Source organism: Leptonychotes weddellii, chromosome 1 (assembly GCF_054177405.1).
Source record: "Leptonychotes weddellii isolate Sample4059 chromosome 1, ASM5417740v2, whole genome shotgun sequence".
NCBI lineage: Eukaryota > Metazoa > Chordata > Mammalia > Carnivora > Phocidae > Leptonychotes > Leptonychotes weddellii.
Genome location: NC_138369.1, coordinates 105,908,295 through 105,922,847, shown reverse-complemented (window position 1 = coordinate 105,922,847; position 14,553 = coordinate 105,908,295). Strand labels below are relative to the sequence as shown.

General features: G+C 37.5%; 1 protein-coding gene across 2 annotated transcripts in view; it reads right to left on the bottom strand.

Annotated features, from left to right (window-relative positions):
* LOC115943449 (uncharacterized) overlaps nt 1–14,553 on the bottom strand; it is a 37,520-nt gene that overhangs the window by 13,122 nt on the left and 9,845 nt on the right. Inside the window, exon 5 of one of the 2 annotated variants that reach the window (XR_014148014.1) lies at nt 12,430–12,672. Coding sequence is in view for 1 of the 2 variants with exons in the window: in XM_081829183.1 (XP_081685309.1) it covers nt 12,644–12,672 (29 nt within the window). In the remaining variant the exon portion in view is untranslated. Of the gene's footprint in view, nt 1–11,955; nt 12,673–14,553 lie in introns of those variants that run through there. The other variant, XM_081829183.1, reaches the window with a different exon arrangement.

Here is a 14,553-nt window from a genome sequence, read left to right as displayed (position 1 = left end):
GTACGTGTGTATGCCTGTGTATGTATTTTAGTATAGTGAGTGTCAAATTCATTATGTACTTTTCTGTGTATATTAACATGATCATATAACTTTGTTCTGTTTTCCCCCAATACTATAGTGTACTACACTGATTTTCAATTGCAAATTTACTTTTGAATTCTTGTTATGAACCTCCTTGGGCAAGATATATTATCATATATTATTATATATATATACACATATACATATATATATATTGCTAAACAGATTGTGGATTTAAATGTGAAAGACAACACAATAAAGCTTTTAGGAAAAAACATAAACAAATTTATACATGAGCTTGAGTAAGCAAAGACTTATTAAACAAGGTTCAGAAAAAAAAAGAATGACAAATTAAACCATATTAAAATGAAGAACCTCTGTTTATTGAAAAACATTGTTAAAGGAGAGCAACTGTATGCCACAATGTGGGAGAAGATATTTATAATACATATAGCCTACCAAGGACCATATCCAGAATATGGAAAGAATTTCTACAGGCCAATAATAAAAGACAGGCAACCCACTTAAAAATTAGGCACAATACTAGAATAGAGATTTACAAAAGAGAAAATCTAAATGACAATAAATATATGAAAAAGGAATAAATATCATTAATGCTCAGAGGAGTGCAAATTAAAATCACAATGAAGTACCATTATACACAACCCTGGAATGACTAAAATGGAATACACAGTATTAGGTATTTTCAAGGATGGAGCAACCAGAGTATTACAAAAGTAGAAATTATTATAAGCACTTCGTAAAACTCTTTGGTACCATCTTACTAAAGGTAAATGTCCATATAAGATGCAGGAACTAGGTATATAGTTAAGAGAAATGCATAGTATCCTTACAAAATATATGAAGGAATGCTCAAAGCAGCACTATTCATATTAGCCACAAATTGACCACCATTCCAGTAGTACCGTAGCCAGCCTGTAAGATGGCCTGCTATGATCCCTGCCTCCTGAGAGTCACACCCTCTTGTAATCTCTTCTCACACTGTAACAGGGCTAGTCTGTGTGACCAACAGAGTATGGCAGAAGTGATAGCATGTGGCTTCTGAGGCTTCTTATCAAAGCCCAGAGCTTCTCACCCTCTCTCCTCCCCTCCAATCCCCTCTTCTCACCTACCCCTCCTCTCTTTCTTCCTCCCCCTTCCTTGTCCCTCCTCCCTCCTTCTCTCTCCCCTTTCCTTCTCCCACCCTCCCTTCCCCTCCCCTTTCACCTCCCCCCACCTCTTTCTCATCAATGCCTTGGGGAAGCCAGCTGCCATATTGTGAGAAATACTATGAAGAGAGGTGTGGTGAGGAACTGAAGCCTTCTGCCAACAGACACATAAGTGAACTTGGAAGCAGATTGTCTCAGTCAAATCTTCAGAGATGGAGCCTGGCTGACAGTTTAAACACAATCTCATGAGAGTCCCTGAGCCAGAGTCCCCAGTGAAGTTGCTCCCAGGTTCCTGAACCTCAGAAACTGTGTGAGATAATGTTTGTGGTTTTAAGGTGCAAATTGTTACAAATTGAGGTAATTTGTTATGCAGCAATAGATAACAAATGCATCCATCAACAAGACAATGGAAAATCGTAGAATAATCATAAAGTGAAATACTAAACAGCAATGGGAATGAACAAACTGCAACTCTATGCAACATTATAAATGAATCTCGCAAACATATTTAGTAAAAGAAACCAGATACTAAAGAGTACATACATTATCATTTCATTTGCATAAAAATCAAAAGCTAACAAAACAAATCTATGGTGATAGAAGCCAAGATAGTGGTTACTCTTCTAGGAGGCACAAAGGGGCTCCTAGGAATATCGATAATGCTTTAGTTCTTGGTCTGAGTATTGTTGACATGGATGTGTTCATTTTGAAAATATATCTTTCTTAACACTTACTATTCATTTACTTTTTTAAATGTATGTTATAATTAAACAGTTTAGTAGGATTAAAAGAGAATGTATCATGATTTCAGTATGAGCGTCTCGGAACAATATAATGAACTATTTTTTGATGATAGTTTCTTAAAAGTACAGAATCACTTTACATGTTGTCATTTCTGATACTGATTCTTGATAAAAACCAAGCGCAAAATAGTGAATCACAGTACCATGAAGATGATTCTTTAGGGAATTAAATTAATGCCGTCCCAGTATATAGTTTTCTAATAATCAAATTTAATTTTGAGATAAGCTTAGCAGTGTTTCTCAAACTTTAATATGCAGAAGAAATACCTAGGGGATTGACTTAAAATGGAAATTCACTGCCTCTACTCCCAGAGAGTCTGATTCAGCAGGCCTGACAAAGGACCGTGAATTTGTATTTTTAACAGATATTCCAGTGAAACACTTTGCAAAATACTGAAATAAAATTGTACAGGTGTTTTTTGCAAACCTCGGTACATACTTGCATTTCTGAATTCCAAATAGAAACCAGTTTAACTGCAAATACACATGAATATTTGATGCCTAAAAAAAAAAAAAAATTCCTCAAAATGGGGGAAGACAGAAATTAAGACCTGAATATAAGAGCTCATATTTTAAATGCCTTTGGAGAATAAAAATGATATGAATTTAAAAGAATCACAAATACTTTACTGATTCTAATGTATAACTTCTGTTGCACGACAGGGGTGATATCTATAAAAGATATACAATTAAATGTCACTGTAATGTGAACATCCCCTCCGCCCAAAACACACACACTTAAGTTGTACTCCAAATAGCCGACTCTGAATCGTCAATTACCAAAAACAAGTTAGAAACTCCACAAATTTCAGTAAGATCAAAGTGCTTTCTTAGAAGCTTATCTGTCCCTATGTTGTGTCCCTCATTACAGTTTGAAAGTCTTTCCTTGGCTGTGGAAATGACTCTGGCATGGAAAGCATGCGACTTTGACTTGGGGCAAAGAATAAGCAATAGCTCTCAAAGGACAAATATCCAAATAACTTGTTTTCATGCAAATAACAAACAAAGCAAGGCAAAAGGAATCCTGAAGACATAAGATGTGTAGGCAGAATTATTTATAAACTGTATTATTCTGAAACTGCTCAAGAGGCATCAGCAAGTCTTTAAAGGTCCCTTATGATCACTGTTATAAGTACTGCTGGAAATAACATACAGCAGTAATAAACCATGGGTAGCTACAAAAGCAGGCATACCATTTACTTTACCAAATGGGGTTTGTTTTTCCTCTGTAGTCTCCTCTTAATAATATGAGCCCCAAAGTGAGGTCTGTGTCTAGATTTATGAAGTCGGTGAAAATGGCGGGGCGGGGGGAGGGTCCCAGGTCCTTGTGTACACCAGCAACTCCGTAATCATGCAACAGCTTGCTGGGCAGGGGACATGGCTAGCTCTGTGTTCTGTACATTAGCTAGGCCTGTTGGTGCTCATTAAATGCTTAATAGGGATGACAGCACTACAACTGATGGAGGGTTATAAATGCAGCTACCTCAGGTGCAAAATTATGGGCCAGACTTTGAGGTCCCTATTCCTGAGGCTATGGATTTTTCTATTAGAACTACCACATGAAGGGATGTATAAATAGACTTATTAACATCTTCACCCTCTATAGAGTAAATATTTGTCTCCGGTGAGGCAGGTAATATCTCCTCCTCCTCCTCTGTTCAGTAACCTTTAGAATAATCAGTAATCAAGGTAGTGCCTCAGAGTGCCAAAGAATAACAAGGATGCTAGCCAGCATGGAGGCAGAAGTGGAATAGGAAATATGTATGTATACATACATACAGACAGACAGACAGACAGACATACACACATATGCACATGTATACCCATATTTATACACATGCGTTTATATACACACGTATACACATGTATATCCATACACACACATACACACACATCTATATACACATATATATGAAAGAAAAAAATGAAGAAACACTTTCAGAGCAGGCTATTTTAAAAATCGAGACTCCATTATGATAGAGAAATTATGTCTATATTAAACCGATGTAGAAATGTATTAATTAGTGCAAAACGGCAATATGGAACCATCTAGTTATTTTTCTTAAGTGCTAACTTCATCGAGGGCTACAGATAATTCAAAACCTGACATCTCATTTTTGGCCTATGAGGTATACAATGAGTAAGATAGTTGGTATAATCCAGTATATGAGGGGCTATTAACATTCCTCCTCATAATTTGAGAAAGCAATTGCCGTTGATTAATTGCAGAAATGTCCCTGATTCTCCTCCCAGCCTTGTCCCCCTGCCTTTTACAATGTGACCTTCAGCTCCTCCCTTCAAGTAGTAGAGTTCATTTCTCCACCCCTTGCATTTTGGCTGGCCTTGTGACTTGATTTGGCCAGTAGACTGCAGCAGAAGTGATGGTTGCCAGCTCTGAGGTTGGTCCTAAGAGGCCATCTTGGACCAGCCATAGTTGACCTGCTAACTGACCACAGACACGGGAGAGTCCATCTAGGTCTGGCTCAGGCCAGCACAACTGCCCGGTCTACCCAGGGACTCACGAGACACAACAGTTACTCTTCAGTGTCATTAAATTTTAAGGCAATATGCTACACAGCAACAGCTACACAATCTTGGCTGACATTATGGTGAATAATTAATGCTCTAAATAGAAGATATTTTCTTACCTTCCTTTTTGGTCATAGATTACAGCCATTATTATCATTTTTGCTATGTCATGTGAGATGCAGTTCTCAGTACTTCATACAATTACTCACAATTAATGGCTTTAAAAATCCAGATTTTTGGTATAGTGCGTTACCTAAATAGGAGATCTGAGTCTAACCACAGTCTTGTCATTGACCCTCTGCATTAAAAAGATAGTTCAAAGGATCAGCACCATTACAGGAAAGTGGTGGGAGTATTAAAAGTGATCCAGGCATGGGGTGACAGGATCCAGATGAAAAGTGAGGTGCATTCTGAATAGGCAAACTCTCTAGTAACCTTTTCATCCTCAATTGGCACTTTGAACTGAAATCAACCTCAAAAGCTCAAGCTAAAATGCCTTCAGAAAAATGGCTAGTATCTTTAAATCATCATGAACAGGTACCAACTGGGACATTGGTCCCAGGATGCTCTTTCATACATGAGCAAAGACAAACATCCTAATATTTTTTCTTCCTAAAAACCAAAACCTAATTGCTGAACAGACTGTTCCTAGGCAAAGAAATCTGAAAATAACCTAGTATCTACTCTATTACATTCTTTGAATTCAAATGATAAAAGAAACCATACACTTTTAAACATGGGCTTTCAAAAAACACTGGTGATCACAACATATTGGTGATCATAACATATTCTACAACTTGGAAGAGACTGTAAAATAATACCAAGACACAAAAAAAATTCTATTCCCTTGAGCCCTGCAGAACGACTGTTTTGACCCAGGGGTAGCTTCCGCATGAACTCTTTCCATGAAGACAGAGGCAACTGTGGGAGAAGTCACAGTTCTTACTACTTTTAACCACAGTCACATGTGTTTCCAAGGCCCTGTCCGCAAATACCAGCGTCACCAGTTGCAAAGAAACACAAAATTTAAATGAGAGTGAATTTCACACTTGAGGCAACAGGCAGCTTTACATTTGGATATGACATTCAGAGCTATGTTAAAATACTACTTTGCATACAGATTATTGAATGCTTTGTCTTGGAAACCAATTCATGTTCTGTATGCCAGCACCAAGGGAGAACTGGCGATGCTGACTGGCAGAGTCCTTCCTTTAAGTTACAGAATTCCAAGAAGAAATATAATTTCCCCCAAAGCATTTTTTTTTTCATGAAAAAAGGAAACTGGTAAACCTTTGGGGATTGAGTTACAACACCCACAATGAGAGTAATATACCCTTTGGAAAGACATAGAAATTTTTCCCAAATTGGTAGTGAAATAACTATAGAAATTTGCACATTTGTCCTAAATAACAAAGCACAGTTCACCGGATTATCTTGTGTTCTAAAACTTAAAGTTCTTGGAAAGCGATGTCTGAATACTTAAAAAAAAAATAATTGTCATAATAAGTTACTAATTATTGAGGATCTATCATGTGAAAATCTGTATAGCTGTATTTCTTTTTTTTTTAAGATTTTATTTATTTATTTATTAGAGAGAGTGACAGCAGGAACACAAGCAGGGGGAGTGGGAGAGGGAGAAGCAGGCTTCCCGTGGAGCAGGGAGCCTGATACGGGCCTTGATCCCAGGACCCTAGGATCACGACCTGAGCCGAAGGCAGACGCTTAACGACTGAGCCACCCAGGCGCCCCTATAGCTGTTTTTCTATAGTAACCGCACAACAATCCATCAATAGAGATATTATTGTTATTCCAATATGAAACATAAGGAAAATGATGTATAAGTCACCAGACGTCCCATTAGAAACACATTACTGATTTAAATAAACAGTTTTGAATTAAACCATTCTAATGCTGTTTTTTCGTTTCCTTCAACATTCATCATCATTCATATTTTGCTGGCTCTATGAATATATCAAAATCAGACTCATTTAAGAACCAAACAGACTCCTCTAGACCTTTCTTCTATTTCCCTTCTTCCTTTTCTGTGACCTCACAATTCTCAAAATTCTTCTATTCTTCATTTAGATAACTGATGCTTTTTTATTTATCTTCTTATTTCCAAACTCTTACTGAGCTAAATTTCATCCACTCCATGAAAACAACATATAGATTTTGGACCGTGAAGACTTCATCACGACTGACATGCCTCTGATTGGCCCTCCAGGTAGTAAACTATTTTACCCAAGGTTCAAGATGTAACCTGCTTTCTTTGAGGACAACTGTCTGTACCAACCTTCTTTACCAACATGCATATTGCCATCCCCTTCTCATTCAGTTATTGTCAAAGACACTTGAGTTAACGTTTATGTATCTGTGTTTTCATAAATAAGCATTGAACGTTAGTGAAGATGGCAGTGGGGCTTACACTATGTGTTCTTTTCATAGCAGATACATTGTAATTCGGGTAGCTGAAAACCACTCAAACTCTTTGACCTCAAAGCTGACATGCAATTAATCTTTAATGAGTTATTAACATTCTTTGCAAAATTTTATAAGGCCTTGGTAAGGATTAAAAAAATTATTAAAATTTGAAAAATTAGTCCTGAACAGATGAGTGGGATATTTTACTATCTTGTCAGGTGGATAAAGCGCTTGCATACTAAGTGCGTGGGAATGTGCCACTTTACAAAGGGTGGCTCTACGAACATTTGCATGGCTCTCTTAAGCTATTCATCATCTGACGCATAATCTTTTCATATGTTTTCAACCAGAATTGTCTTACTTTTAATTTTAAAAATCTAAAGCAGAAGAGAAAAAGTATATAAAATCCAAGGGAGTACAATATTAAGACTGCACATTAAATACCATGAAGAACACACATAGTTCAAGATTAACGGCAATAAAATTGTAAGAGACTAAGCACAGTTGGAGTTGGCTTCTTTACCATTTCAACAGCACTGGGATATTGAAGTGGACATTATTGTTTCCTTTTAGAAAATTTTCCAAGTTTGAACAAGATAACGGTTGTGAAAAATGCTTTGTAGAGCATAAGACATTAAGCAGTTTTTATCATGATATGACTACTATAGATGTAAATCAGACTGTTTGATCACATAGTTTAAATTATAGACCTTCCCCATAGAAATGCAAACTTCTAAGTCTACCATATATGGGGTAAGGTAGTTGGCACTACCATTTTGCAGTCTCTCAAATTTAAATTAAAATTTAGCAACATCCAGTGAAATCTACAATGGAAATACTTCAGATTCTATAATATAATGAAATCTAATTCCCTGGTAATAGCTAACACACATTATCCTTGTGGGAATACATAGGCAATTTCAAGGATATTACAGACCTTCTTCCTTAATGTTTGACAAGTTTCAGATTCAGCTTCCCAAACACATTAATTATGTGGAGACTCTCACTGAGGTAGACATCCAGGAAGTCTGAGCTCTTGGCTGTTGTGCCACTTTAGTGGTCTGCAGGCTTCCTTCTCTTTCTTCTCTATATTCAGACAATTGATTAATGATGGCACAAGAACACAGTAAGATTGACTATATCTTAAAATAGCAGAAGGATTTTTTCTCCCAGTTTCTTGGGTCTGTCATCTTTATTATAGAAAAAAGCAAATACAGATATCTCAGACTGAGTCTCACCATTGTCTCTGAAGCCAGCAGGCAGTTACTTATCCCAACTTGGAAATAACTATTATGATTAATCAGACATTTAAAATTGAGCCACTTTAGACTGAAAATTGATTAGTACATATATTTCATTTGATTTTCTCTTCATCTTCTATCTCCTTTTGGGCCCAAGAGATAGAAATTATTCATAATGTAGTCACAGACACTTTCTTCTCTTGTGGTCCTAGAAAATAGACCGTTGGACAGTTAAGTCAGTTGTGAGACCCTCCCTAGTTTTAGAGATGTTGAAATATAAAGAGAATTGTGACTTAGAATACATGATATAAATATGGTGCATGTGTGCATATGTATATGAGAGAGAGGGGGAAGAAAAGAATAAATTAAAACAATAGAAAATTCAATGAGTTAAAAAAGTTACTTCTCAAAGCATCTACCAGCACAATTATTTAAATACATTCTTTGCAAGTTTTATGTGAAAGCAAATTTCCAGGTATTTGATTTCAACATTAATAATTCTCATGGATTCTGAATGCTTTCTATTATGATTATATTGGATCTGACCTTCTAGGGTGAGAGGGATTGAGAATGAACAAGATTCATCAACAGGGATAATGTATCTTGGAAAGGCAAAGAAGATCTTAAACATTCTGTTGACAGAGGGGAAAAAAACCAGGTGAACCATTTTGTTCCCTTCATTGATCAAGCTTTCTGTAAAAGTAGTCTACAGGTGCTATTGTGTGTGTGTGTGTTTTAAATACCCAATCTTAAAAAAAAATCTCGGGGCGCCTGGGTGGCTTAGTTGTTAAGCGTCTGCCTTCGGCTCAGGTCGTGATCCCAGGGTCCTGGGATTGAGCCCTGCATCGGGCTCCCTGCTCAGCGGGAAGCTTGCTTCTCCCTCTCCCATTCCCCCTGCTTGTGTTCCCTCTCTCGCTGTGTCTCCTCTGTCAAATAAATAAATAATATCTTTAAAAAAAGTCTTAAGTCACAAATCCTTTGTTTTTCTTCCCTTCTTCCACTTCTCCCCCTTTTTAAGCAGCATATGAGACAGTGACTATCTTTTCTTCTTGGAAGTCCTCCTTTTCTGGAATTGGATCTCTAAGTTTTTCTATTTGCTTATCACATTTTTCCACCTTTCCAAAGCAGGAGTAACAAACACAGGTCCCTGAAGCCCAGGCAGGAAACATGCAAGAGTAAGCAGATGGAGTCTCAGCAGGTGAACGCCAGGGAATGGTAGAGACCACGACTGGAACCAACTGTAAAGTGCCTGCCCCACCCAGAGAGGTATGAACTAACTAAATGTAGCCATTTGTTCCCATGCAGGAAGATGGTCCCACTGTTCCCACATCCGATTTTTAAAAATATTGAATCATGTATTTTAAAAGGAAAATGCCTGCCATTCAAAACACATCTGCAAGTCAAATTTAGCTCAAAGGCTGCCAGTTTGTAACATCTGCTCTAAGTAAATCTCGATCTGGTTCACTGGTTTCCCCTTCTGTATATCCCCCTAAATGTAGGGTATTTATTGATGTCTGCTCATAGTCTCCATAGCTCTTGTCTTTAGTGTCTTCTCCTTACTTCTTTCTTCCAATCTGTCTCTATGTTGATGGATCTCACACCTGATTCCTAATTTTGATCTTTCCTTTGAGTTCTTAGGATCTGATTTTCCAATAAATGATTATGCATGTCCTGCTCAGCATGTCTCATACTGTACATACCAAATCATTGTTAAACTCAGTCATCTTTCATTTTCCACATCTATTTACTGAAAAAACCTGTGGCATATAATATAGATTTTTAGACTTTTATTATTATATATTTATATTATTTTATATATATTATGCGTGTGTAAATATGTGTGTGTGTGTGTGTGTATTTTTGAAAGCTAGCATCACATAGTTGTTAAGATCAGTCATTGAAATCAAACCACTTAGGTTCTAATCCTAACTCCCTTACTCACTAACCATGTGGCCTTAGGCAAATTATTTTACCTCTCTATGCCTCACTTTCCCCATCTCTGAATGGGGATAATAAAAGTACCTACCCCACAAGGTTATAGTGAGGACTGAAAAATTATTGACTAGATAGCAGGATACGAAATGGCATTTTTTTATTTTCCCAGATTTGCAGAGGAGACTTCAAACCAACATGTGCCAGGCAATTTTTTCAGGTTTCACTAATGGAGTGTTAGTGTAGTTTTATGATTCTTAGCTTTTCAATTACATTGAGGGCATATAACAAGTGGTATGGATTAATTTTTAAAGATTGGTAGAGATTTTCTTGATGGGAAGAGGTTTTATTCGCCTATAACTCACTGAGTATAACTATGTGCTAAATGCCCTTCCAAAGGTGTAATATGTATTAGCCTATTTAATACTCTTAAGAATCTGATCAGTCTTCTATTAGTCCCATTCTACAGATGAGGAAACTAAGGTAACTAAGTACTCATATAAGGCAACAGAGAGCCTAAGTGGAGAAGCATAGGCTGTCAGGCAGTCTGACCTGCACTGGACAGCATCTTTGGAGTTGTCAAAGAACTGCTGCCTTCCTTGTCCCCTCTCTGTGAATGCCTTCCCTTCACCTTATGCCCAGTGTAGAGGTCTCAGAGAGAATGCTTTGAGAGCTTGAAATGTACCTTCTGGAAAGGGGGAGACTTGTGAGCTAGCATCAGACCCACATTTGAAGATGAGAGACCAGAGACCGACATTGCCACCAAAGACAAATTGCAGGATCACCTTTCTTACAGCCCAGCTGCCCACGCCATAGAGGGCATCTTAAAGCATGATCCACCAAGAAGAGGGTGGAGGACGAGAGCAGGGTAAGGGTGGAGCGAAGAGCCCACCCTTTCTCTCTTCCCCACTTCTGAGCTTGTGTCAAGCCTGAGCTAGCAAGGGAATGAGTTTAAACTGGATTTGGAATTGAAGTTTTGATAAGAGAACTATACTTTCAATTGGGTGATGCAATAAAAACTAAGAATGACGAGGACAGTCTTGGGATCTTTCTGGGTCCTCTCCAAGAGCAAAGGGCAATGAAACCAGAGAGAGGCTGAGCAGAGCAGGGCTGCAATGATGTTCTGCACCTCAAGGCTGAGATCACATTCAGTTACTCCTCAGAAACGTTTAGACCCCTCCTATTTTATTTCCTGAAGAAGGACTGAATCTTCTAATGTGTCATCTGGGGCTTTTCACCACTATTCTAACCCTTTTACCTTTATCTCCCATCACAACCAAACTAAATCCAGTCATACTCCATTCTGCATGTCACCCTGCCTGGCATAAACTTCATACTAGCCAAATCCTCAGATTTCTACTCACTATTTAATATTTGGCTGATATCTTACCTCTTTAAGAAGCCTTAAGGATTTCCCCTAATGTGATTAATCACAACTTCTTTTCACACATCTATTATCTCACCCTCTCTTAAAATATAATTAAACTTAGTAGTTTATACACCTTTCTCATCCACTAAACTGTAAATGAATTCCATGAGGGGCAGGAAGATGCCTTATCTTTTTTTAGTATCCTATATAGGTGCACTCAGCAAATGGAGCATGTACACAGAAGGCGCAATAAACAATCACACAATGAGAACTTAATGAGTATTATGACCTGAGACCTTTCTCACTTTCGGAGCACTTGAAAAAATCTCAGGACAATCTACATCATATGGGCCTTCATACGATTTTTGCTTAAAAAAGAAACAATGAAATCCGGACACATTCGTTTCAAAAAACAAATTAGAAAAGAAATTGTTCCACATGTCAGACTGCTCCTTATATTTAAATATTAAACAATTACAGTACTAGAATGACTACATGTCAGGTAAGTAAAAATAAATATTCAGCCATAAGTAGATAAAAATTCCAGAACACAGTGAATGAACCATGAGCCCAACTAACAATACACAAAGGATCTGTGTGTGTGTGTGTGTGTGTGTGTATGTGTATGAAAGCTGTGTGTATTGGAAGGTAGAACTTCTGGAGGATTCACTTTGTGGAAGTAAGAATTTATTTTGTACTTTGCCAGATATTCAATTCAGGGTTTGGGAAGCAAGCAGCAAATGTAATCATGGATTACTGTAGGCAGCTAGCCAGTTATATTTACCAACACACAAAGAGAATTTTAAACAGTTAGATTGAACAGTCCTATAAAAAACAAAAAGGACTGAGACCACTCAGCATCTGCTGAATGCAAAGGAAATTCCTCGGGTCATTATTTATGTTAGATGATGAACAGGACTTATTACAGGCAGCTTCTGACTCACAGCATCTGTCAGCAGGCTCGGTCCAGTTGGACAGGCAGGTACACTGGCTAGTATCAAGGTCCCACGGAGAACTATCATTACTGATGTGCTGCAGTGGGCGGCTTCAGCTGTAGAAATAGGTCGGACAAGCTGCATACAGGCACACAGAAACATTCTCTCTCCATCGTTAAATTGAGCATAAGCTGGTATGGCGTCTGACATTTCAACGATGCTTTTAGCTATGGCAGTCAGTCTTCTTGCAACCTACAGATGTGGGGCCAAAAAGAGAACAACCCTAATCAAACTTCTTGACTACTTGGAAATTCAGTTGGCTTGAAAATTAAATATTGGATGGGGTGCCTGGGTGGCTCAGTCAGTTAGGCGGCTGCCTTCGGCTCAGGTCATGATCCCGGAGTCCTGGGATCGAGCCCCACATCGGGCTCCCCGCTCGGCGGGAAGCCTGCTTCTCCCTCTCCCACTCCCCCTGCTTGTGTTCCCTCTCTCGCTGTGTCTCTCTCTGTCAAATAAATAAAATATTAAAAAAAAAAGAAAATTAAATATTGGATACAAAGTTTAATATCAATAACTATTGTCTCATTTTGTAGATATGTACTGTTGGTATGGACTTTACTGATAATCTAGTCCTCAATTACTAATTACATGACCTCAGACAAGTTACTTAATTCTTCTGGATTCAGCTTCCTCCTTCATAAAAAACGGGATAGTAATAGTATCAATCCAGTTAGTTGTTCTGAGAATTAAATGAGTAAACTGATGACAAACACATAGCACAGGGGACAGAGAGTGGACACTTAATTAGCATGAACTCTGAGTAGTATATTCTCACTATATTGCACATGCCTACATTACCATATAGTGCTGTTATTTACTACCCGGTGACTTATAGATTATTATATAAATATTATGAATTATATATCATTGTTTAGTTGAACTACTTTGATACACAGAAACTAAGAGCCAGAGCCATTTACTCACTTTCTTAAGGTGGCTCTGCTATATTTAAAAGAAAAGACTGCATACATTAAAGGTGAGTACTGAAAAAAATAAATCTAACATCTTGAGAGGAAGCTAAAGAATTATAAAAACTTCATTTTCTGGGCTTGTTAGTCTTCTAATCTTTCAAAAGAGCTTCTTGTGAAAAGTGCTTTCACAAATGGAATAGAGACCAATGAAACCATGGTGCTGGACATAGAGCTAAAGCTTCTCTTCTCTCCTTTTGCCACTGATCTAATCTTAAAAGGTCTAACAATTCAATCCGGTTTCATGTAGGCTAGTGAATATTTTTCAGTACTGTAAACTTTGTGTTTCCCACGTTTTCTTTTTTTTTTTTTACTTGATGGGTATGAAACTTTAGTCCCAAACTTCTTTACTAAGTTGTCGAGAATGTTCTCTAATTCAATCTAGCAAATCTTTAATGAGTATTCCTTATATATCAGGAGCTAAGGAATAATAAAAAAAAAAAGAATGATAGTTTTAATCATGTGTAAACAGACAATTATAATACAATCCGATGGGTGTTGCTACGGAAGGAAGGGATTTAGTATTTTTGTTTTTGTTTGTTTGTTTTATTTGCACATACCGGAAAATGAAAATCCCTGAAAACTTTTAACAGGCCATAAAAATGGAGGAAGAAAAAAATTCATTAGTGGGAAGAGTAATGAATAATGGCACTACATTTTAGAAATACATGATGCCTGGGGGAATGAGTAAAGTATGCAGGATATGTGTAAGAATTGCTAAAATCGTGCTAGGGACAGGTTGATGATGGTCATTTAGTGCCCAAAGCTCTTGAAGGGATTTCCATTTCATCATGGAAGGCATCAGCAGGTCATTGAGGGTTATAATGTAATAACAGAATTAACTTTACAGATCTAACTGAGATATTGTAGAAGGTGATAAGAATAGGGGAAAGAACAGCTTTTGGGTGCCCTTCAGTGGATATGTGCTAAAAAATGACAGCCAATTTGAATATTAATTCTTTGAAAACAGGAAGATAAATCTCCTAAAGACCAGATTTACCACTCCTCAACTTAATGCCTTTATATCATTGCACAACAACTCCCTTCCCCTCCCACAGACAATGGGGAGATGAACGCATTGCTAATGACATACCCATCAGTCCTC